This window comes from Cygnus atratus, chromosome 5 (genome assembly GCF_013377495.2).
Source record: "Cygnus atratus isolate AKBS03 ecotype Queensland, Australia chromosome 5, CAtr_DNAZoo_HiC_assembly, whole genome shotgun sequence".
Taxonomy (NCBI): Eukaryota; Metazoa; Chordata; class Aves; order Anseriformes; family Anatidae; genus Cygnus; species Cygnus atratus.
This window is the reverse complement of record NC_066366.1, coordinates 30,435,824-30,459,400: the sequence shown is the minus strand read 5'-3', so window position 1 is coordinate 30,459,400 and position 23,577 is coordinate 30,435,824. Positions and strand designations below refer to the sequence as shown.

The window sequence follows — 23,577 nt, the reverse complement described above, 5'->3', positions numbered from 1 at the left end:
ATCCATGGTCTCTTTCCACTAAAATAAGTGGTGGCGGCTCACACATTGGCTGTAACTACCATCATAAATAAATAAAAGAGAGGGTGCTGATAATTATAATGAATGGTGGCACTCCTTGCCAGGCCTTATTCTCAGCGAGCACCAGGCCCAGGCCAGCACGGCACCCAGCCCTCTCAGACAGACCAAATGGGCCTCCAAGGCCTAGAAATGGCCCCTCGATCGCTCTTCGAGAAGCGGAAAGGACGAGAGCTTTGCTCCCCGAGAAACGGCAGGGATGCGAGCTTTGCTGTGGGGTTTTGTCCCTCACACACCTGCTGGGGGCTGTTTCCACCCCTCTGGGATGCCTTCCACCCAGGAGAGCCACCAGCTTGGGGTGGAGAACGAAAATAAGGCAAAGGGAGAATAAACATTTATTTAAACAATAATATTTATTTATTTATTTATTTATTTTCCTGGGGACAGAGAAAGGCGCTGAACACCCCCCCCAGACCGGCCCCAAGATGTCGGCCCCCGCAGACTACAGCTCCCAGCGGGCCCCGCGACGAGGAGCGCGCCTCGCCCCCGGACTACAACTCCCGGCGTGCCCGCGGCCCCGCCCGCCGCCGCCTTCCCGGCTCCGCGGTAAGCAAATAACCCCGGGGCGCCCAGCTGGGCCCGGCCGGCAGCGGCGGCAGCGGGCGGCGGAGCGGCCCCGGCCCGGCCCTGCACGGTCGGGCCCCGCGGGAGGAGAGCCGGGCCGGCCGCCGAGGCGGAGCGGAGCGGGGCGGAGGGAGCGGCGGCGGCCGGGCCCCGAGCCCTGAGTCACCCACCGGTGCCGGCAGCAGGGAGGGGCGGCGGGCGGCCGCCGGCCTGGGCACGGAGCCGGGCCCGGGGCCGCCTTTGTTGCGGCCGCCGCCCCGCCGGAGGTCAACGGCGGCTGCTGCTCCGCGCCGCCCGGCCGCGGCCCGAGGTGGGTGCGGGGGGAGTCGTGTGTCCGGGGTGGGGCACGGGGGAAAGGGGGACAGGGGAGAGGGGCCCGGCCGGGCGGGGCGGCTCGGCGCTGCCCCGAGGAGCGTGCGGCCAGAGCCGGTCCGGCTTACCCGGCGGAGCCCCTCGGAAATTCCCCGCAAGTAAACACCGCGAGCTCCGAAGGAGGAGCTTAGCCGCGGAGTGAAAGCGGAGAATTTTCTAGTATTGACACAATCCTCTGTGTGTGTGTGTGTGTGCACGCCTATAAGCACTCGTGTGCTTGTGATGCCTCTTTGCCTGCTGGGTTACCAACTGTCTCCGTCTGTTCCCTGCTTTAGGAAAATACGTGCCCTAAGCTGCTGAAGTACACCAGGCTGGTTTCTTCTCATCACTGAAAGCACATCACACAGCTGAACAGAGAAGGAATGGATGCCGGCCTTGGGGTATAACAATAAGTGAAACCAGCCACATTGCTTAAGCTTCTGTGACAGAAAGAAAACTTCATCTGCGGCTAGCAAGGCTCTGTCAGGGAGGCAAGTCAGTGTGTAAACTTTACAGAGACATCTATTAATTATTTAAAATTCTGTATAGACAGAACTCCTGTTGTGTTTCTTTCTCCTGTGAAAAATACTAAATTTGCAACCAACTTTTACACATATCGCTAGTCAAAGCACAACCAGGAGGGAAAAACACTGCTTTAAAGAAATCTGAAGATGAGCGCCCACACACAAACTGCAGAGAAAGGGCAAAACACGACACTCCTGTGCCAGGAAAGCTATGTTTGCAGTGGGACAGATGAAGCAATCTTTGAGTGTGACGAGTGCAGGAGCCTACAGTGCCAGCGCTGTGAAGAAGAGCTGCATCAGCCGGAAAGGTTACGGAACCACGAACGGACCCGTATAAAACCTGGCCATGTCCCTTACTGTGACTCCTGCAAAGGTGCCAATGGGAATATAATGCATGCCAGCATGACGGGGTCAAGACAGATAGCAGCGGTGAGGTGCCAGGTGTGTAAAATCAACCTCTGTGTGGAGTGTCAGAAGAGAACACATGCTGGGGGGAACAGGAGGAAGCACCCTGTCACCGTGTACCATGCTGGCAAAGCCCAAGAGCAGGAAGAGGAGGAAGGGATGGATGAGGAGACCAAGAGAAGGAAGATGACAGAGAAAGTTGAGAGTTTCCTCTTGGTGGATGAAACTGAGGAGATTCAGGTAAGAACTGCTGTGGCCTGTTTGACAGGTGAGATCTTTAGTTTCTGCCTTAGTTTAACATATTACTGGGATGCATGATTGACACTTAAAGTGTAACTGACAGCAACAAATTGAGAATAGGGACTCTTAGCACTAAATAAGTATCTCGGGCCAAAAAGACACAGTGACTAAGACTGGCCTTGCTCACCAGTTCCTCAAAGGGGAGGTTCGCTAAGACCTCTTGTGTGGCAAGAGCCTACTCCCAGAGGCTTGGTAAGTGAAGCTGGTGAAAGAATAAACTGTACTGAGACACGCACAACCAAGATAAGAGCTCAGTATACGGGATGCTGATCATTCCTGAACAAAGCTGAACTGAGAGGATTGCAGTAGGTATCCTGCAAATGGGAGTGCTGGCTGCCAATCTCCTACCGTATGACCAGGAGTGGGCACTGTACCAAGCAGTGCTAATGGGAAGACTAAAGCCCCCTGCTACCTTCCTTCACCACCAGTAAATCCATATGATTTTTTAGGAATAGGATAAAGTAGAAATAAGGGCTTTTTAAGGAATCGTGACCGTATGCCATCCAGGTCCTACAGACACCATGGTTATGCGGTGTTGCTAGTCACAGATATTGTTCCATGTTAGCCTTCTACCAAGATAGGGGGACATAGGCCATCAATTTGGGATAGGTCTGCTGGTAATAATGATAGAAATACTTGCAGACCAGGAACAGCGTCTCAGGAGACTTGATTTTAGAGTCTAGCATGCAGTACGTGCATTTATTTAACTTTTCTGCTGGCCTTTATATTTGGTAAGCATAAGCACTTCACAAATGTAAAAATATTCTGTGTATACAAAAGCAGCAACATGTGAAAGTCACAAAGCAGACTAGTTATCCAACTAAAAACTTGGTTTCATCATTGGGCTTCCAGTTTGCAGCTTTCATGTTAAATCTTATTCAGGAGATAGTGGAAGAAAATGTGTATCAACTGATGGCTCAATATCTGGTTGCCCTAATGTAACACATTCATGCTGCCAGTGGTAAAGAAGAGTTGTACAGAGGCAAAAGGGGAGAAAGGATGATGGTGACTGTGAACTATCATCACAGTTTCAGGTGTGGTAGCAGTACTAAATTTGTATGCTTCCCTTCAGCACACGTGTTGCCATGTAATGCATGGCAGATGCAACTATTGCTGTAAGATGCAGGCTCTTCAATAATCTTCACCTGACCACTAGAGCAAGCTCTGAAGTGTTCCAGAACATGGCTGTCATAGAAGGCTATTCACAAGCCGTGCCTGCATGTGTTTGTACAGTTTTAAGTTATTTTTATACTCTAGAATCTGTAAGCCTTATTGGGGCAGACTTTTGGCTGCCTCTTGCAAGCAAGTGCATTACTATTTAAATATCATGGGCAATAAAGCCAGCTTCCTTATTGGGACTGTAGTGGTCCTTTATCAGATCATAACAATTTGATCTGAACACGGTTGGAAAAGCTCTCTGAAAATGATCTTTCCTCTTATTGAGAGCTTGAGTCAGAGTTCTTCCATCTCAAGTGATTTTTCTCTTCCTCATAGCTGACTACTTGCCTGACAACTCACAGGCAGTCTCAGAGCAGTTTGAGAGTTTTCAATTACAGTATGTTCTGGCAGCTGAAACTTAGAGTTCTTGCTATTATGGTGATATTTCTGCTAGTGAGCATGAGAACCTTTATTTAGAGAGCATTGTCAGATTATGAGCTCTCAAGACATTCTGTAGCATCTTTTGCTCTTGATAAATACTGAACAGACAATGCAGCTATAAGAAAGATTAAGTCTTTTGTGCTCATCATTAGCAAAATGATTTCTGATTACTTAGGAAGAAATCTTTAGTTCCTTATTTAAACAGACTCATTGTCCAAAAAAATACCAAAGCAGTAATAACCTGAAATGCGAAGATTCAGGGTTTGAGGGGGTTTGGCTTTTTAAGCTTGAGCAGCCAGGAGAAGGCTTAATCAGAGTTAGAGAGTGCAGCTATCCTTAAGCGTCTGTTTTCTGACCTTTGGAACTTGAAGATTGTTATCTTGGTTAGGAAATCAGAGAGAAAACTGCTGAATTGCTGTCAGTGGCACATTCAGCCCTACCAATATTAAATGCTAGTCCTACAAAATTAGGCAGAACAGGTTATGCTGCTGAACAAAAGTTATGGATCAAGATGCTTGCTGATGTATACAGGCTTGCTAACGTCTGACTTGGAAGTAGTACAATGAGATGGGAATATGGGACAAAGACTTTTTTATTATCACGTGAAACTTGGAGTTGTTCAGCTCGTGTGGTTGTTGTGTGTCATCTCATAATTCCTGTTGGCTTCAGGAGCTGGTAGTTCTGAAGCTCAAGGATGTTTATAGTGTGTAAGCAACAGCAGCTAGCTTCAAATCCAGAAGCAGTGTAGCTTCGTCCATAAGGAACTGTGCCTCAGCAAATTAGTTTAGCTGAGAGGTGGAGATTCTTAGCTTGGGCTCAGCACTGCACTGTTACAGCTATGGTAATTCTGAAATCTTCATAATTGTCTTTATGCCATGTGCTGGCCTGCTCAGAGCTAGCTTGGAGCTTTTTGCCCTTTGCAGACATAACCAACCATAAGCTCAAAAAGCTGAGGACTTAGGCTTGTTTCAGATTTTCCTGGAGTTAGGAAAGGTCCCATTTTAAGCCACCACTTGTACAGCAGTTGTTTGTAGAGAACCAACAGTAGCTTAAGCTCATCCCCGTGAAATGCAGGCTTCTCTGTGATGTTCATCATTGCAGCACTGTATCTGAGCACCTCAAAAAGAGGTTATTTCATATTAAGAAAATGCTGCTAAAGGTTAAATCCAAGCTCACACTGCAAGGCTGTGGAAGAAGCAGAGAGAGAGGTTGTTCCTCAGGGAGTTCCAACTGCTGCTGTCTCACGTACCAAATAGCATGATGTCTTGTGGCTTAGTCCCCAGCCATCCTGACCTACTCCACAGACTTTTTTCCTTCACTTCTTCCAGGACTGAAAAAATAAAAATAAAAAATCTTGCTGGTGTTTTACAAGCTGGCATCACCTGAAGTTTAGACCCCGTTCTAGGTCCTTTTTCTCAGGCTATGTTATAGTTTTACAGTTTTTCTTTGCACATTAAACTTTTGCCTTGTCTATCAGCTATTATTGTTCTTGATAACAGTAGCATTTGTTTGTTAAATGGTTTTGATATATTTGTCTTAGTTGCTTATCTCTACTGAGAATGATGTTGTGGGGATTATTTCCTCAGCCAGTTGCTCTGGTCTTGTCACTGCTGTCATTAATCTTCCACATCTCTTCTTTGCCATGGTAGGCCAAAACCCAAAACTGTCTTCTTTTGTTATGTATGTAAATCCCCCAGCCGAATCTCCTGATCTTGTTCTGAGAAGGTGTCAGCTTTCCTTTCCTACCTCAAACCTGCTGAATTTCCAAAGAAGCACCATTGTACTATCACTAGTGCTGTCCCTTGCATGTGCAAGACACTTCTCTTAGGAATTTAGAGAACAATTCATTGATCTCATTAAAACTCTCCTTTACTCTTGGATCTGTGAAGAAAAACATACCAAAACACACCAATGAAAGCACGACTAGGGTTGGGATAGTTGGTTCGAGTCCTGATACTCTCTCACTCTCTCTCGAATTTTTCCATTGGTCTGTATCTGTCTTTGCATTTTCATGTACTTAATGTTTATTCAGTTTGTAAAACAGCAGCCATCTTTGCTTGGTTGTTACGCAACCTTTGCAGCGGAGTGGAGAGTTATCCATCAGTTGTACGGTGAACTCTATTTACTATTACTTCTGAGGTAGGGGAGAAATGCTTAACAAGGCATCACAATTTGATATTGTTATCTTGGGGACCAGATGTTGAGGGTTACCACAGGGTCAGAACTCCGCTTTAGTGGCATCAGTGGCTTCTGTGATAACACTTTGTCCAAAGCTGTAATTGAGGACTTAACACTTAGAATCTATGCAAGGGGAGGAAGTCTTTCACTTACCCCAGCAGACAGGGAAAATGCTTGATAGTTACAAGTCTGTCTTCGAATTCACTGATATTTGACCAGAAACTTTCTCTGTCACAAGAAATTATCCATTCTCTGGGTTTCAAAGAAAAATAAAAATGAACTGACTTTGTAGCTTGTCTTACCAGGGAGACAGGAAGAAAATAAAGGTTGTTTTTTTTTTTTTTTCCTCTGAAGCTAGTCACTGTACAAAAATGAATGTCCCAAGCAGTATAATTTAATTTGGGAGAGAGAGGCATACATTTATTTCTGTGTCTCCACTGTGATACCCACTATGATCTGTTTTTCGTTGGTTAGCAGGGCTTTTTTTTGTTTTGCCAATAGACATCTCCATTTCCTAAACCCAGCCCCATTCCTTGCGTTCTTTATATTCCTGATAGCAGGGTTAGATATCTAAAGGATTATTAAGCTCTTCTGCTCAGCCAGTACTGAGCAGGATCTATGTATATACTGCTCCACAGCCAGTTGATGACTGAGACTGACCCACTGCCTTTATTGAAATGTAGACCACTTGATGCGATAAGCAGCCTCTAACAGTGTAACAGTCCACGTGTCCTCCTCTGTCACCTCTTTTTAAAAGTTACGTGCACGGAGTGATAACTCTTCAGGAGTGGTAGCTGCTTTGCTTTTGTCACTTCTGCTGTAAGCCTGATGAAAGTGCTGTGGTTTTTTCTTTATTACCTGCTGACTTGAGCTTGGCCAAAGTCTAGGGATGAGAGAAGGGAGAGTCACTAGGAATGCTTTTTCTAATTAAATATTTCTGTGGGTCAATGCTAGCTAATGCATGTCTTCTAAGAGAAGATCACAATCTCTTAAATTTCATTGCTTGCCTCTGTAGTTTAAAAAAAATAAAGGCATTTGTCTAACAAATACTACTAGTTTCTATGACGCTCTTGCTTGACTTGGTGTTGGGAGAATGTTTTTGTTTTGTGCTTTTTTTTACTGCCTCCTGTGAATTTCTTGGGATTTTATTTCATATCCCTGTAGCCTGAAGAGTTGCAGCTGGTATATTTTCTATGGATATAAAGGAGGAAGAAGAAATGTTGAAACATCCAAGGTTTTTTTAGGTCAGTGTGGTCTGTTGGATCAGAGTTTGTAATTTCTGTCCCTGATTTCTGTTGCTGTACTGTTGATGAGTTTTCCTCCTCTTTGTGCTTCAGAGAGGTTTTCTTGCCAAAGTACTTTGCTGTCTTACACTCCAGGACTATTTTTCTTACTGCTTTGCTAGTTTTGAGTATTCTTCCCATCCTACTCTGTTACCAATTTTGCAGTTCCCTCTCCTACAATTCAGTGCACTGGTTTTCTGTCCTTAGAATAAAGTAGCAGGACAACTATACTTGCATATGCCTTGAAGTCTCTGTTAGTTTTGAGATCTTGCAAAAGGAAGAGGGGAAAATGTAATTCTTCAGCTAGCAAACAGGTTAGGGAGGTGTCTAGTCTTTGGCTTTCAGCAATCTCATTCAGCTCGGTTGTCATCTACAAGGGTGGATTATCTGCTAATAAAAATATTTCAATCAATATTGTCTCTTGGGTTAGGGAGGGCTCAGAGTAGATTACCTCCCATCCACCTATGTTGTGTTCCACCCCTCCCAGTGTATTCTGTCTTACAGCCTTTGAAATAGGGTCTATCCCCCTAGCTAGGGTTGATAAACAGGATTCAACTCTTATCTCTTTGTCTCTTTCAGGAAAGAGTTTTATAAATGATAGATGTGGGCTTCCCCTGTGGGGAGCCTCTATCCTTTGCTGCAGGGACCTCTTCCAGCCTGAATTAGTCTAGGATCGTACTGGAAACAGGGTTTGAGTCAAGACAGTCTAAGGCGCTTCTCATGCCTCTACTGATGTTTCATAGGAAACATCAGTAGATTCCCCACAGGGAGCCACACAGTCCTTTTTCTCACTTGGTAGCAAGAAGCATTTGGGAATATCAGCAAAGGGTTCTCTGAGGCAGAAGTGGGTTGTTTCCAGCAGCTTTTTTAATAGCGTTGTCACACCTGAGTTTCTGGGATAAGCCAGCTGTGCTCCTTTGCGTTCCCTTGGAGTTATGTCTGTGTACAGTGGCTGTGTACATTGTGATACAAAACATCAGATATTGTGGTGTTCTGGTGGTCAGACAAGTCTAGTGACTCATACATTTAATGATTAATATAATGATATCTTTATTTCTTCATTGCAGAAAATGTATTTTTGTTATTAAAAACACTGTTAAAATTAGGTTAAGCGAAGAGTAAGATTTCAAAATACACCAACAAAAGTACCAACATAACTCATAATGATGGTGTAAGACTAACAAATGAAAGCACTCTGAGGAATCCTATGCCAAGCACTTTGGGGTTTTTTTTTCAGCTGTTGTCATCATGGCACAGCTTTAGCTTTGTGCACCACTTCCATGAATGCTAGCCAGCCTTAAAGGTTTCATGGATAGTTTTAAAAGAAGAAAACTGTGGTTAAAAAATGTCTGATTCACTTAATGTGTTTGTTTTGCCTGGAGGCGAAGTTAAAGTTGTATGAGTACAGCTTGTTGGAAACTCCATTCTGTTTTATGGGGTTTGTTTCTAAGCTTTTAATATGTTATTGTTTGAATAACATTGTTTCCAAGAAATTCATAGGCAGGAATGTCATTTTTATCAGTTCTTGTTTCTAGACTTTTCCTAAACAATTCTACTTTTATTATGGCTTGGATCTGGGTAACTTGTTATGTTAGGTATGGTACGTTTCAGAGTATGAGTGACAAGGAGGCTGGACATCTACATGCATTCCACAGCAGTGTGGTGTGAGTTTTTGTGTCCTCTTTAGAGAGGACTCTAGCTGTAAAGCTTTTAGTTCTTCCTGCTGAAAGCCTCCACCTTCAGTTCAGCTCAGCTCAAGTGGAATGACTGTATGGAGGGGTGCATGACAATTGCTAACAGAAATGTAGTTTAAAATGGAAAATTAGGCTAGTCAGGATTCTAACCTACAGTGGAATAAAAACTATTCTTCTAGATGAAATTCTTTTTCTGAGATCTATAACAAAAGTGTAAATGAGTCTCTGATACTAGAAATGACAAAATACTTCAGGGAAATAAAGGAGGAGCTGGAGAAATATGCCTCTTAGGGAAGATTCATTCTTAATCATCACTGCGATGTGATTTAAGGAAGGTTTCATATCTGCCCTTTGCTATTCATGTCAGAGATGTGGAGCTCTTGGACAGCATGGGAGCGTACAAGGCGAAACGTGAATCCTTTGCATGTGCAGCAGAAGGCGGTACCAAACAAACTGCTTTAGAGATGGGGGGGAAGAAGCAGGACATGAGCCCCAAGTGGTTTAGTGCTTCAGCACACTTATTACTCCCAGCCTGTCTTTAACTGTCTTAAATAAACTTGGTTGAGGGAAGTAAATTTGGCTACTGATAGAGGGGTTGTTGTGGATGGTTCTTTGAGTGTATCATCCCTGTGCTCAGCAGCAGTTAAAGAAGATAAATGCACAAGAGCAAGGAACACTTCACGAGCTACAAGCATCCTTAACAAAAGGAACGTTTGTCAACCTGGGAAGCTCAGCCTGGGACAAATTCAGCTGCAGTGGAATTTGTATGAGCTGACTCCTGTTTCTCACTGGTGGGAATGCACTGCAGAGCTACCCTTATCCCTGTGTTCCCTGTTGTCCTTTGTATCTTCTGCCAATACTGACGCAGCCCCTTGCAGATGCTCTCCCAAACTGATACCAGAATATGAAGCAGTGCTGCTTAAACGATCTTAGTTATTAGCTGCTCTGCCTACACTTGAGCAACTGTTTGATACTTCCTTGCACTGTCAAGAGTGCATAACTGGAGTGATTAGGTCTGATCAGGCACTTACTTTGACAAAGAGTCTGCTGCTACCCTTATGGTAAGAAGTTTGGGAGGCAGTAGAATAAAGAAAAACAATCTGGAGAAAAAAATCATTTTCCTTTTTGTTTACATACGTGCAACATCATTATGTAATCAGTGGCTGCTATCCCATGAACCAAGAACTTGCTTTCGCCTCCAGAGGCACTAACTGAAACTGAGTCTGTCATCTAAACTACCTTCCTGACAACAAACTGATAATCACAACTACCAGAAAGGCAGACCCTTTCTTGTGCGCACAGATCTTGAGTGTGTCTTGACGGTCTCCTACAAACGATTCTGTTGAAAGCATTCTGATTTCTATATTTCCTGTTTTTCTCCGCACTGTGAGGCTGCCTTGAATGCTTTGAGCCTGCGAGTAGGTACTGCAGCCCCACAGTCCCCAGCCTTTCTTTCTGAGCACTGTTCCCAACCACAGCCCGGAGCACTGGCTATTTATTTTCCTTCCAAGTCTGGAGACTGCTGATAGATTTGACCAGTGAGACTGGATGAGCCTTAAACTAATTTACTGATCTAAGAATAAACTTGTTCGAAGAAGTCATTTGCTACCTCATGGCCTCTCTGGATCTTATATCCTGAGACCTGCCAGCGGTGCTTGCTGGGGAGCAGAGGGTGAATAGCCAAGCTGCCTCGAGCCGCCGAGGGGCAGGCGAAAGGGAAAGGAAGCCCCCTTCCTTTTTGGCTTCAGGGATTCTGCAAGGAGGGGATCGTGGTGGAGGGAGTGGATTTAATTCTCAAAAAGTGTCTGTCCTGTTTTACTCTGTCACATAACGTCTGGGGTAAAAGCTTGCTGGGAGACAGAAAACCGAGTGATAAGCAACCGTAACCAGAAGCATGAAACATTTGATAGCCAAGGCTGCGTTCTGCAAGGAAAGCAAGATAGGCTGTCATGCAGAGCCTTACCCTGTTGCATTGCTTGGTATCTGTTCCCTGTTGCTCTCGGATCTGAACAGAAAATGCCCTATTCTCTATTCTAAATAGCATGATGCTTGTCACTTAATCTATGTGAAGCCAAAGAAAGGTGATCTGCTGAAGGTTGTTACTGTCTTTCGGCTGTGTGTGTTTGTTTTGGGGGGGAAGTTGTTTTTGTTGTTGTGTGCGGTGTTTTTTTGTTCTTTAAATGAAAGCACAATACAGTAAATTATGAAATGAATCATTGAGGTTGTTGTGGCACTTCTGTAAAAGGCAGTTTGACCTTCTTCAGTCGCCTGACTTCAGCACATAACTTGGCTCCTTGCATTTTCTTCTCTGTCCCCTGAGGTGCGCCAGGACAGGCTGTGTCTGACTGCCCCTTGCTGTGGGATGGATGCACCATTGCTGGAGAGAGGAGCCTTTCTCTGAGCACGTGCTCAGACCCTGTGCATGATGCAAGTTAAGGTGACAAAAGCACTCACCTGTTTTGCACTTGAGTTCAGAGACTTGCCAGGGAGACCAATGCTACTGAGAGTGTCTGCCACACTCCAAGTAGCTGTTCTGGCAGACATGAGTAGGGTTTTGCGCTCTTCTCTAAAAGAGATTGCCTCTGTGAATTGGGTAACATTATAGAAGAGATTCCACTGGACAGATAATCACAGTGAGGTATCGCTTCCAAAAACAGCTACGTGATGGACCAGCCTGCATCCCATTGACGTGTATGTGTTAGAAAGCTGCTTTCTAATATTTTGCTTTGGACTTCTTGGTGCTTCAAAAACTTATTGCAAAAATCTGAACAGGAAGTTATCGCTCTCATTAATCTTATGAATCCTGAAACCAGCTGTGTTCTGAGTTGTCTACTCCAGTTGCATAGTCATATTATTATTTTTTTCTTTTTCCTCAAGGTAAGGAATGAGGAAGAATTTATCAAGAAACTGGACTGCAGTCCTGACCAGCATCTAAAGGTGGTGTCCATCTTTGGGAACACGGGGGATGGCAAGTCTCACACCCTTAACCACACTTTCTTCTATGGTCGAGAAGTCTTCAAGACATCTCCAGCACAAGAGTCCTGCACAGTCGGAGTCTGGGCAGCATATGACCCTGTCCGTAAAGTGGTGGTGATCGACACAGAGGGCCTCCTGGGGGCCACTGTGAACCTCAGCCAGAGAACGCGGCTGCTGCTGAAGGTCCTGGCCATCTCTGACCTTGTCATCTACCGTACTCGTGCTGACAGGCTCCACAACGATCTCTTCAAATTCCTTGGTGATGCCTCGGAGGCTTATTTAAAACATTTCACTAAGGAACTAAAAGCTACTACAGCCCGATGCGGCCTAGATGTTCCTTTGTCAACTTTGGGTCCAGGTGTCATCATCTTCCACGAGACTGTGTACACCAAGCTACTGGGCTCTGGTAAGTAGGCAGTAAAAGCTGCTCACTGATGTGTAACTGCTGTCTCCAGGTTATCAGGCTGCATTGAATATTCAGTGTTCTTTGCTGTTGTGTAAAAGATGTGGTTTGAGTTTTGCTCTCGCTTGTTCCAGTCTGTGAGCCAGGCTGTGGAAGGAGCAGAGCATTCCCTGATGGTGGTCTGACTACTCTAGATCAGCTGGAATGATCCTCTTAGCCAGCTGGGTGTTGGCACTGAGTGGTCACCATGGGAGTTGTGCCAGCCTTAGGGAGGGTCACTGTACAGGATGATGAGTATGGGCGATATGGTAGACGAAGGTGAAAGCTGAGACACCATGGGATTTTGGCAGGGGTATAGAGAGTCCTGTTGCAAAAAAAGAGAGGGGGGAGGAGGCGAGAAGCAAAGCAAAACAAACAAAAAACAGAAACAGAATATATGTAGAAACTAGGAAGAGCAAGAATAGTGAAACTGATGAACATCAATGCTCACAGTACCCTCAAGCTATTCTTCTAATTTCTGCAGACCTGATTGTTCTGAGGCTGGTGTGGGGTTGGGACTGAGACTCGGGGGGAACAGGGCTGACACTGCTTTTCTCTGCACCCAGGTTTGATGCAGACAAAGCAGCGGGCCTGGCACAGTATTATTGCCATCACTTCCAGTGTTCTTCGCCAATGCTTTTAACTTGGCTCATGTCATACTGGATTATGCGAATTTAAATTGTGTGGTTTATTTGCACATCTGAGTGAAATGCACTGTCCTATGGAAGTCAAGGCAAATTTTGTTTTTGGCTATACAGGATGTAAATTTCTTTCCTGGCCCTGTTTTTTCCATGCTTCAAAAGGCATGATGAAATCTTCCTTCGTTCTGTCAGATTCTTTGATGAGCAAAAGCCCTAATGAATGGACTGCAATAAGTAAGGTTCAGTCCTGCCCTCTGTGTAATACCACGGTAGCACCCTGTTGGCCCGTATTTTCATTTTTTGCCTTTCTAATGGGTGAGATCTTGAGCTAATAGAACTTGGCATTCTTTATGCTGCTTATTAGAGTGCCTTCTTAATTACTTTTAACTTACCTGCCATGACAGTTCCTTTTCTTCCATAGCAATTTGCTGATTAGCAATGGAGAGTTTCCTATAGCTGTTGAAATTTGCTATTTCAGCAAGTCAGATTGTGACCCACAATGATACTGGCGCCTGTGTGCAAAATCAGGGTAGTAAAAAAATCTGTTTTATGATCCCTTCTGATCATGGTACGAATAGGGAAGAAACCTTTTAGCACGTGGATTTGCATCAAGTTGCAATCACCCTTCTTGGGAGGTAATTGTGAGATGAGTGTATTTGTGTAGTTTTAGGGCAGGGAAGAAGAGGCCTGTGTTATTCTGAAATGTACGTGAAATTCTGAAATGTACGTGGCCAGTTAGAGTGCTTCACTTTGTACAAGGCATTAACAGACTCGGTCTTCCTTGCTACAGAGCTGGCATGCAGAGTAAGCAGCCCATGTAAGGTTTGTGTCCTCCACTTATCAGGTGCTAGGACAACTATACCAAGTTCTGGTCTGGTGAGAAGAGCTAGCTAGTGTGTTGACATGGAGTTGCCATATGTTATAAATTGTTTTTATATTTCCAACCCTACATGTTTCCAGCTTTACCTGTGGATTTGCAGTCTCTACAAAACTTGGTATTAGGATCTAAAGCTGCATAACAAAAAAAAAACCCCAGACTGCTCTTGGAAAAAGTTTTTATTTCCTTGCTTGTGAAATGTAATGATAGCTGCATTTTGGATGTATTAGAAGAATTAAGAAAACTAGCACAGAGTGGCATATGAAAGCAGTGTGCAATTTAAATATTATTTTAAACCATCAGTTGTTTATATACTTCCTGATACTCTTACATACAGATCATCCTTCAGAGGTTCCTGAGAAGCTCATTCAGGATCGCTTTCGGAAGCTAAGCTGTTTTCCTGAGGCTTTCAGCTCAATCCACTACAAGGGAACAAGGACATACAATCCTCCAACAGATTTCTCTGGACTTAGGCGAGCTGTAGAGCAGCAGCTGGAGAACAATACAACTCGGTCACCTAGACAGCCTGGGGTTATCTACAAAGCACTAAAGGTAAGTCCTCTGGTTTGGAGATCAGTTCAGTACAATCTGTTACTAGCAACTATCAATTCTGGCTAACTAAGCTGGAGCAAGTGAACCAGTGAGCAGAATTGCAGATATGTGGAAATAAATCAAGTTTTGGCAAAGACAATGATTTTGTGTAACAACTGGGTAAGCTGGATAATTTTTACTTTAAAAAAGGAGACAAAAAAAACAACCTTAACAGATATTGCAAGGTCAAGAAAAGTTGAAGAGCAAAACAGAACAAAAAAAAGTGAGTTGGGAAGAAACTGACTGGGGAAGAAAAAATAATGAATGCTGTGAGTGGTGAGCACTTGATGACAGTGATTTACAAACAGGAGGCCCCTCAGTGCAAGGGGAGGGAATGCAAAAGACTTGGAGGTAGTTAATGGTTGGCAAACCTGACATTGAGCATAGTGTAGCCAAAGGGCTATGAGGTGAAAAGGAGGAAAGAGATGTGTTGGTAGCTAGGGAACCAGATGGGATCAAGCCAAATGATGTATCATTTCAGAGGTGCAGCATCAGATCAGAAGGTTGATGAAAAGGAATTGGTGGAGAGAGCAGCTGGTGATTTATTTTTTAAGCTTCACCTCACCAGAATGTCAGAGGGATTTTCAGGTCTTAAAAATTTGCAGTCCATCCTCTGAGTTTCTATGCATTGCTTACCACTACCTGATTAGCAGCGTGTTTTCATTGGCCTGGAAAAACATCTGTCTCACTACGGGAGCAGGAAGCAGGGGCTTATTTGCAGAAGGTGGCAGTGTTAGCAGCCTTTCTTGATGTTGGTCACAGCCACTGGAACAGAGGACTCCAGCTGCTCTGTATTTGGGGTAACTGAAGCCCAGAAGAAGGTGTCAGGGTAGCGGGTACACAGTTCCTTGCACTGGGAGCAGACAGGTAGCATGGGAGAAACAGCTGGAGTGGTTAATTCAGGTTTAATTTCCACACACTTACCACAGTAATTAAGTAAGGAAGTTTTAGATACAGCTACCACTATACATCAGCTCACCTCCAGTAAGGTGGTTGCTGTGTTCAGATCACTACTGGATACAAACTAACATTTTAGCTTCTCTTGCTGGGGACTTAGGGCTTGCTAGGCACCTTTGTCTATCCCATGTGCCTTCTGAATCCATTGGCCAGTATCAGTCAAGCTTGAAAGATATCTTAAAGATAATTTCCTTGGAGCTCTGTGAAATCAGATTTTTTTTGTAGACATCTTAACTGAGAGAAGCTGTGGTGAGAGATATCTGTATGTGTGTGCATATGCACTGTCAATCCCTGTCAGACAGCAGAGATGTTTCCTCCCCCCGCCTGTCCTGGAAGGGAAAAGGAAGGAGGAGACAAAGGTAGTAATTATAGTTAGTTCAACTGCAGGAAGAGTTTCAGATAGACCTCATGTCTTCAAAGATCTCCACCAAAAAAAAGTGCTTTGTTTCAGAGGTTACCAATCTAATTGTTTTTACCGTAACACCGCAAAAAACTGAAAAAGTTAAGTGTGCCAGGGTTAAGGGCTGAATTGATCTAAGAACAGATGCTCCCAGGAAAGGGAACAAAACCCTTTGTCTCAGGCTTGCAGTTTCACCACTGTAGAGAAGAACAATTGTTCACACAGCCAGAGGAACACTTGGCAGCACTTCCTGAATGAGGGGCAAAGAATGTGTCCTTGTGTACTGTGTGAAATGGCTCTTCAACTCTCCTTCTAGAGGTTTCCAGAATACAACCCTCTCTTAGCTAAGGAGGCAATGGACACAAACTGAAACACAGGGTTTCATCTGAACATCAGGAAACCTCACCTTTTCACTGTGAGGGTGACTGAGCACAGGTTGCCTAAAGAGATTCAACCACCTGTTTCTGCTGTAAAATTCGAGGCAGGGGCAGGAGGAGAGGAGAAAAGTAAGTATCTTACAAGCATTCAGGTCATTTCCATACAAGTGCAAGATTGTCTGTCTTACTTAGTTTCTAATCTTTGTCTTGGTTTCCAGGTTTGCAAGATGCTGTTTGTTAGTTGTGTGTCCTCTTTCTGCCTCTGGTTCCAGAAGAGGAACCCATGCTTTTGCTTGGAAAAGCTTTCATAGAATGTCTGCGTTGCGCTCAGTTAATTCATTCTTTTCTGTTTCCCAGGCTCTAAGTGACCGGTTTAGTGGGGAGATCCCTGATGACCAGATGGCTCACAGCTCTTTCTTTCCAGATGAATATTTCACATGTTCCTCTGTGTGCCTCAGTTGTGGGTAAGTGGATGAGAAATGTACCCTCATCTTTCTCGAAGTTAGTGCTGCTCTGGTCTACAGCAGTAAAACAAAGTTTTTGTGATGTCGTGACACCTGACATCTATCATCAGGTAGTACTTCCAGGCAGAATTTTCTTGGAATTAGACTCCTATGTGGAATTGGATGGCTGTTGTTATCATGTCCCAGCTAGATATGTGGCCTTTGCCCACTCTATTTTTGTGTACTGCTGTGAATCTGTTCTGCCCATATCCTTTCCCTGGATGGTTCATGAATAACTTGGCTGAAAATTGCAGACAGGGCTAGAAGAAGGGAATGTCTAAGGAAATCGCCTGAAGTCTTTTATGATGATATCTACCTGCTGTATTTATTACATAAACAGTACTAAAGCACATGTTATGGGCCCGGACTGTGCCCTGTGACTAGTTCCAAGAAGACCCCCAGGTTTGATTAGAGCTTGGTTTGTAGCTCTGTGGGAAGAGCCCAGAGATTGAGCCTGCAAGTGCTCTGAGTCTGTAGAGTACTATAGCAGCAGGATGTTAGGGCTGATTATGCTTCTGCAAACGTTCTCTCCCAAATACGCTGTAGTGCTATGTTCATGCTCTTTCATGTTCGTTAGAAAATTCCTATGAGCTTCTTGGAAAGGCTGCACTGTTAACGCTGTTCTGGCAAATTTCCAAGCTTGGTTAGTCCTACTTAAAATTTTCTGTGAAATTGAAATTGGCTACAGTGATCACTTCCTACACTGAGTTGTTTTGTAGTGCTGCTTTGTGCTATGAAACAGCTGCTACAACTCTTTCCAAAGAGCCTGCCTTTCAGTAATAGGTCACATCATTGCTTTATGTACAGTTGTTGGGGTTAGAACGCCTACACAAATGCAAGATAGTAACATAAATGAACTCTTAGTGACATCTGTCCCATATCTAACAGTACCAGCTCATGGCTTGCTTTTGCGTACTCAGGTGTGGCTGTAAGAAGAGCATGAATCATGCGAAGGAAGGAGTTCCTCATGAATCCAAAAGTCGATGCAGATATTCTCACCAGTATGATAACAGAGTCTATACTTGCAAGGTGAGTAGAGACACACCAGGACAAGATCTGAAGAATGAAGAAGGAAAGGATGGCCCAATGAATGAGGAATATCACAGGCATGTGCCTGTTTTGTTGCTTTTTTCCCAAATGGGAGAGGTGCTCTAGCCTTTGCAAGAAAAATTAATCCCTGTTGAACTTATATTTTTTGATTGGAGATGTCCTCTCCACTACGGGCTGTGTGTCACTTGCTAGCTAAACTGTGAGCTCAGCTGCTCTTAACTTGGCTGATGTTGACTTTCTACATACTGGATGCAGTTACTCTCTGTACTTGCCTACGCCTATTGCTTGATATTAGCTGATTTTTCTATGGGGTGTGTGCAGGAGACAGGAACATTTTCAGCCACTGTCATGGTATTCAGTATGGTAGAAATATTTACCAGATGTAATTATTGGTAGTGGTTTCTTTATTTGGTTTTGATGAGTGGCTTCTTTGCTGTGGAGACCACTGTATGCCAATTGCATGCTTTATGTCACCAAACAGCTGCGAGACCTGGAGCCTGGGATTCCCAAGAATGTGTTTTTAATTGATCCTTTGTGTTACTGTGTTATAGGCCTGTTATGAACGAGGGATGGAGGTCAGTGTGGTGCCAAAAACCTCTGCTTCCACTGACTCCCCTTGGCTGGGCCTTGCCAAATACGCTTGGTCAGGGTGAGTACTGCAGCTAAGATCTTTGTTCTGTTCTCTATTGCTTCTAGTGTTCTGGACTTCCAGCATCTCGCTGAGGCAACCTGTCTTCCTTTAATCCTCTCTTGCAGATATGTGATTGAGTGCCCCAACTGTGGGGTGGTGTACCGCAGCCGACAGTACTGGTTTGGCAACCAAGATCCTGTGAACACTGTGGTGAGGACAGAAATTGAGCACGTCTGGCCAGGGGTAAGTCTGGTTGCTGGATAGTCCTTGTGTATGTGTGCATCCACACAAGAGTGTCAATTATTCTGGACATTGATGGAGAAAATGGGTTGACTTTGATTCGAGCAGGTCCCCTGTCTGCTGTTTAAAAGAACTTTTGCAAGGGCTTTTGGTCATCTTTTGGCTTTCTTAAACTGGCAATTCAGCCATTTCATGAAATCTTTGTGTGAATATTACACCACTGAAAGCTACCCCTGTGTTTCAAAGTAGGGCTGGTGAAATTTAACAGTTTAACAAGTTTAACAAAGAGCAGTGGGGTTACAGAACAATTTGCTTTTGAAAAATCAGGTTTTCCTGTTTTTATTCTCAAATGAATGCCCGTTTTATTTCAGACTGATGGATTTCTGAAAGACAACAACAATGCAGCCCAGCGTTTGTTGGATGGCATGAATTTCATGGCGCAATCAGTATCTGAACTTAGCCTGGGACCCACAAAAGCTGTGACCTCCTGGTTGACGGACCAGATCGCCCCAGCCTACTGGAGACCCAACTCTCAGATCCTGGTAAATAGCTGCTACTGTACTTCCATACTGTAGAGAAAAGCTTTGCATAGCTAAAAATCTTTCCTCACCCTTTAAGTAATATAGGATTTTGCAGACTCTAAATGCTTCTTCTTTTATTGCAGCAAGCCCTTCTCCTACAATTTTGACAAAACTGAGTGGTTTTCAGCTTTTCCCATTCTTGACTTAGTGTAAGAATGAACAGAGACTCTGCCCAGCCCTGCCAAATAGACTGTTCCCTCCCTGCTTCTTGTTACCTCTTCTCCCAGCAGTATCACCACTGAAAATCCTGGTTTCCATGAACTTGCTCTTAGAAGCAAAGAATCTACATCTTATGTCTGGTTTCTGTGGTTGATAGTAGTATTTTTATAGGTACAGAGATTTAACTCTGGTTTCATACCAGATGCCAAAATCTAGACCCAACAATTGAACTAGAAAAGAATTCCATATGTCTTGCTGGAAACAGATACTTCTTTAGGGAAAGCAGCCTTCTGAAATCTTAAACCCCACCAAGACCAAATAACCACCATTCAGTCCTGCATGATGTGGCTGTAATTATTGGTGATTGGGACTGAAGGGATCACAGCAATCCATTGGCTTAACCCCCGTATTTGTGTATAGTTATATACACACCTACCTGAGTCACTTCCTTGGGGTGAAGGTATGGGGGTGGTATCACCCAAGTCTCAGGTGTAACTATAGTTTTCACAATCTCAGTCTGAGTGATGCCAGCCTGGAATTCTGCTCTATTTTTCTGCTATGAGACCATTAAGGAAGATCGAGCTAACAGTTTTTCTTTCTACGTTGTCCTGATCAGAGTTGTAATAAGTGCAACACGCCTTTTAAAGATAATGACACTAAACATCACTGCCGGGCCTGTGGAGAGGGCTTCTGTGATGGCTGTTCTTCCAAGACCCGTCCTGTGCCTGAGCGAGGCTGGGGACCAGCACCAGTGCGCGTGTGTGACAACTGCTATGAAAACAGGGGCATCCAGTTAGGTAATTTCGAGTTGACTGTGACAGAATTATCCCTGGGTAATAGTCTGAAGTCTTTGTCCTTGGCTCCTGGATTGCAACCATTCCCACTGGGTGTAGACAGCAATGTTCAAGTTGGGCTTCAGTTTAGAGTTTTTTTTCTAGTGAAACTCAAGAGCTTGGTATTTTTTGGCAGGAAGATTGCAATGAGCTAACAGATATCTGACTCCCTGATAGGATTATTTTCTAATTGGATCTCTACTTTTTTTCCCAACACCTGTTGGTGGTGTGGAGCTGGCATCAGAGCAGGGATGCTGCTGTTTCAGCAACCTTTGTTTTGTCCTTTATTTCTGAAATGAAGTGAAAACCCTGCAATTGAAGATTGGGGACGTGGGAGATAAAGGCTGGGGAGAGGTCCCAATCTGTCTTTTGGGTTTGCTGCTTTTGGGTTTTTACTAATGCAAAAGAATAGATTTGGCAGAAATTGTACTGGAAATAGGTGTTGAGTCCTTAACTCTTGTGTCATGCAGATGTGGCTGAGCTGCCTTCAGACGAAGAAGGGGGGACGCTTATTGCCAGGAAGGTGGGGGAAGCTGTACAGAATACTCTTGGAGCAGTGGTGACAGCCATGGACATTCCCTTAGGTGAGCTGTGCTCTCTTTTGATGGATTTGTCTAGAGGTGTTTTTGATTTCACAGGGCAGAACTTCTGACTGAACTTCAAGAGGTGGTACGACAGACTGTTAACTCCACTATGATGCCACTTGAGAGTTCTAGAGCCCCCTGCAGCTGATGTTTCCTCTTCATTTTCAGCATGCTATTTTTGCACTCCGTATTTTCTACCTGTTCCTCAAACTTGTGTGCACCAAACTGCAAGTAGTTCATGCTGCCCTGATGCATCACTTCAGTGACCTACCAGTTGAAGATCCCTCAGGACTGGCCGATTAGAAAGCATTTTGTCAGGCTTGGTTTTCTCCCAGAGATGCTGAGTGCATTTGAGTATGTTCATGGAGACTGCTGGCACTTGGTACTTCTGCAAGGAAGGGCTGAGAATCTGAAGCTGTCCAAGTTGGTTTTGATGGAAAATGATCAGTAATGTCATCTTTAATGGTGAGCTTAGTACAGGGAAAGGTTACTGCTCTTTCATGTGCTGGGTAGTAGTTCAGGTATGTCAGCAAACGCTTTGTGTCTGAATCTTCTGTTGTTGGAGTTGAACTCCTCATTGCTCAGATCATTGTTTTGTTGCTTTGCCTACAGTGTGTCCCACCACCACCTCTGTGGGCTGTTTGTTGCCCAACTTAATGAAAGGAAGAATAAATCTCTTCCTCAGTTCAGTGTTCCTGAATGTTTGGCTTGGTGACTGTGTTTTCTTGGCCACAGCTGAAACTGAAGGTAGGGAAGAGCAACTGTCTCATCATACTCACCTTCTGGAAGAGTATGAGTAAGGGAAGATGCCCCAATTTAAACAATCTGTTCCTTTGACGAGAGGCAGAATGTGGGAGAAAGTCATTACCCATTTCATCCATTCTGTCAGCCTGTTACACTGAAGTATTGTCAGAAGGTTGTCTTCCCCTTAATGGCAGTGTTACGGCTTGCAGTGTGTGAGGCCTTCCACCTTTGGAGGAATTTTGAAGGAATGTAGACGTTCTTGACATGCTCGTTTTCACAAATTTTCTTCTCCATCTTTCTCCCCCTGCCCCATCGCTTCCCCCATAGGTCTGGTAAAAGATGCTGCCCGACCTGCATACTGGGTACCAGACCATGAAATCCTGCACTGCCACAACTGCCGGAAGGAATTCAGCATCAAGCTCTCCAAACACCACTGTCGGGCCTGTGGCCAGGGATTCTGTGACGAGTGCTCACATGACCGCAGAGCGGTTCCTTCTCGTGGATGGGATCACCCAGTCCGAGTTTGCTTTAACTGCAATAAAAAGCCTGGTGACCTTTAACCCCAGGCTCTTCTCCAAATCTTTGCAATTCCTTATGTTCTCAGGGTTACAAATGAAAATATCTGGTCTCCCTTTCACCTCTTAACCTGTTGCAGCCAGAGTGCATGTTTCCAGTTTCTGGCCTCCTCTCGTGTTATATCCATCTTGGAACGCTGGGAATGAGCTTAAGTTCAGCCTTGAGGTTTTAATTTCAAATTAACTGGAGAAGGGAGGGAACTCCCTTGTAAATGAGTGAACCAAAATCCAGTGTATTTTAGTCCAATTTAAGTATATATATATATATCTCTATATATATATCTGTGTATAATTCAGTATATTAAGAATGCAGGTGGCTAGTGAAGCATTGAGTATTCCTAGTTCAAATGATGGATAGTGTTGTTCTTTGCTATGTTGGATCAGACTTATGGCCTTCTGATTCTTCTTTTGGAACGTCTCGCTGATCACGATGTCCTGTGAGGAAGGTTTGGACTCTGTGCTGCCAGGAAACGACAGGCCTCTCCAGTGTCAGTTATATGAATTACACCTGGTAATTCGAGCAGCCCTGCATCTGGAGGTGCCATACTTCTGGCCATGGAAGATTAAACTCAGATTCTTTAGCAAGTTTGTTTGAACTGTGATATGAACGGTGGTCTTGCAGTGCAAGAGGTATTAAGTTGAAATAACCCCCCTGGGAGAGACCAGTAGAGTTTTTAAAGGTAAAGCAAATCATGGCACAAGGCAAAGCATTCCGAGTTTGCCATTTCAAGTTCAATACCAGATCAAAAGGTAACAACAGGGTCTTCATCTCCCTGGCAATGTTCTCATGTACTCAGGTTTTTTTCAGCTTCCTTTGCCAGCTTATTGCAATTAAAAGTTTTGTCCAGAGCAGAACAAGAGGACAAGTTATGTAGGCAATTCTGAGATAAGTTTGAGTTGCTTGGGTTGTGATGACTTTTCTCCCACTTTTTAAGTGATCCCTGAGTGTATGGAGCCTCTGTGTTCTCAGACGTGGTTGCGTAGAAACTGCACAGATTTGACGTATCTTTTTTTTTTCTAATAATAAGAACTTTCAAATCCACCTGGAAAATGGGAACCTTTCTTCTTTGCTCCTAGCAACTGGCATTCACTGGACTTCATCCTTTTATTAAAGGACTGCATTGAATTCATTGATTTATTTTTTTTATTATCAAAACCACCACTTAACCTAACTAATACTGCCTTGTACTGTGGACTTGTGGTTCCAGTTGTAAGAAGAGACCATTGTGGATTGAACTGCCTAAAATTCTCCCTTGTTGGCTTACATAGACAAGAATTCTTCCACAACAGGAGACTTGTCTCCTCTTGGAGTTTGATGCAATGTCCTGAAACTGTGGTATTTTTTTCCCCAGCTTATTAAATGTGCTCTTGTGTAGATGGGTGCCCAAGACCCTGTTTTAGGACTGTATTATTAAATTAACTACTATAAAAGACTTTATCTTC

General features: G+C 44.1%; 1 protein-coding gene across 2 annotated transcripts; it reads left to right on the top strand.

Annotated features, from left to right (window-relative positions):
• The first annotated feature begins 495 nt into the window (after positions 1–495).
• ZFYVE1 (zinc finger FYVE-type containing 1) lies at positions 496–23,577 on the top strand. Of its 2 annotated transcripts, none has more exons than XM_035539355.2 (12): positions 496–621; positions 1,287–2,159; positions 11,851–12,355; positions 14,247–14,461; positions 16,592–16,698; positions 17,658–17,766; positions 18,339–18,436; positions 18,544–18,661; positions 19,030–19,200; positions 20,015–20,195; positions 20,702–20,815; positions 21,887–23,577. In XM_035539355.2, the coding sequence occupies exons 2-12, from the start codon at positions 1,662–1,664 to the stop codon at positions 22,117–22,119; spliced, it is 2,349 nt and encodes a 782-aa protein (XP_035395248.1). In that variant the 5' UTR covers positions 496–621; positions 1,287–1,661; the 3' UTR covers positions 22,120–23,577. The 2 variants fall into 2 exon arrangements, with proteins under 2 accessions (XP_035395248.1, XP_035395247.1); XM_035539354.2 differs by lacking the exon at positions 496–621 and adding an exon at positions 817–949.

Coding starts and splice junctions, on each gene's coding strand:
- ZFYVE1 (XM_035539355.2), top strand. CDS start 1,662: ATGAGCGCCCACACACAAACTGCAGAGAAAGGGCAAAACACGACACTC. Junction 12,356..14,246: donor CACCAAGCTACTGGGCTCTG/GTAAGTAGGCAG, acceptor TCTTACATACAG/ATCATCCTTCAGAGGTTCCT. Junction 18,662..19,029: donor TTGAGCACGTCTGGCCAGGG/GTAAGTCTGGTT, acceptor GTTTTATTTCAG/ACTGATGGATTTCTGAAAGA.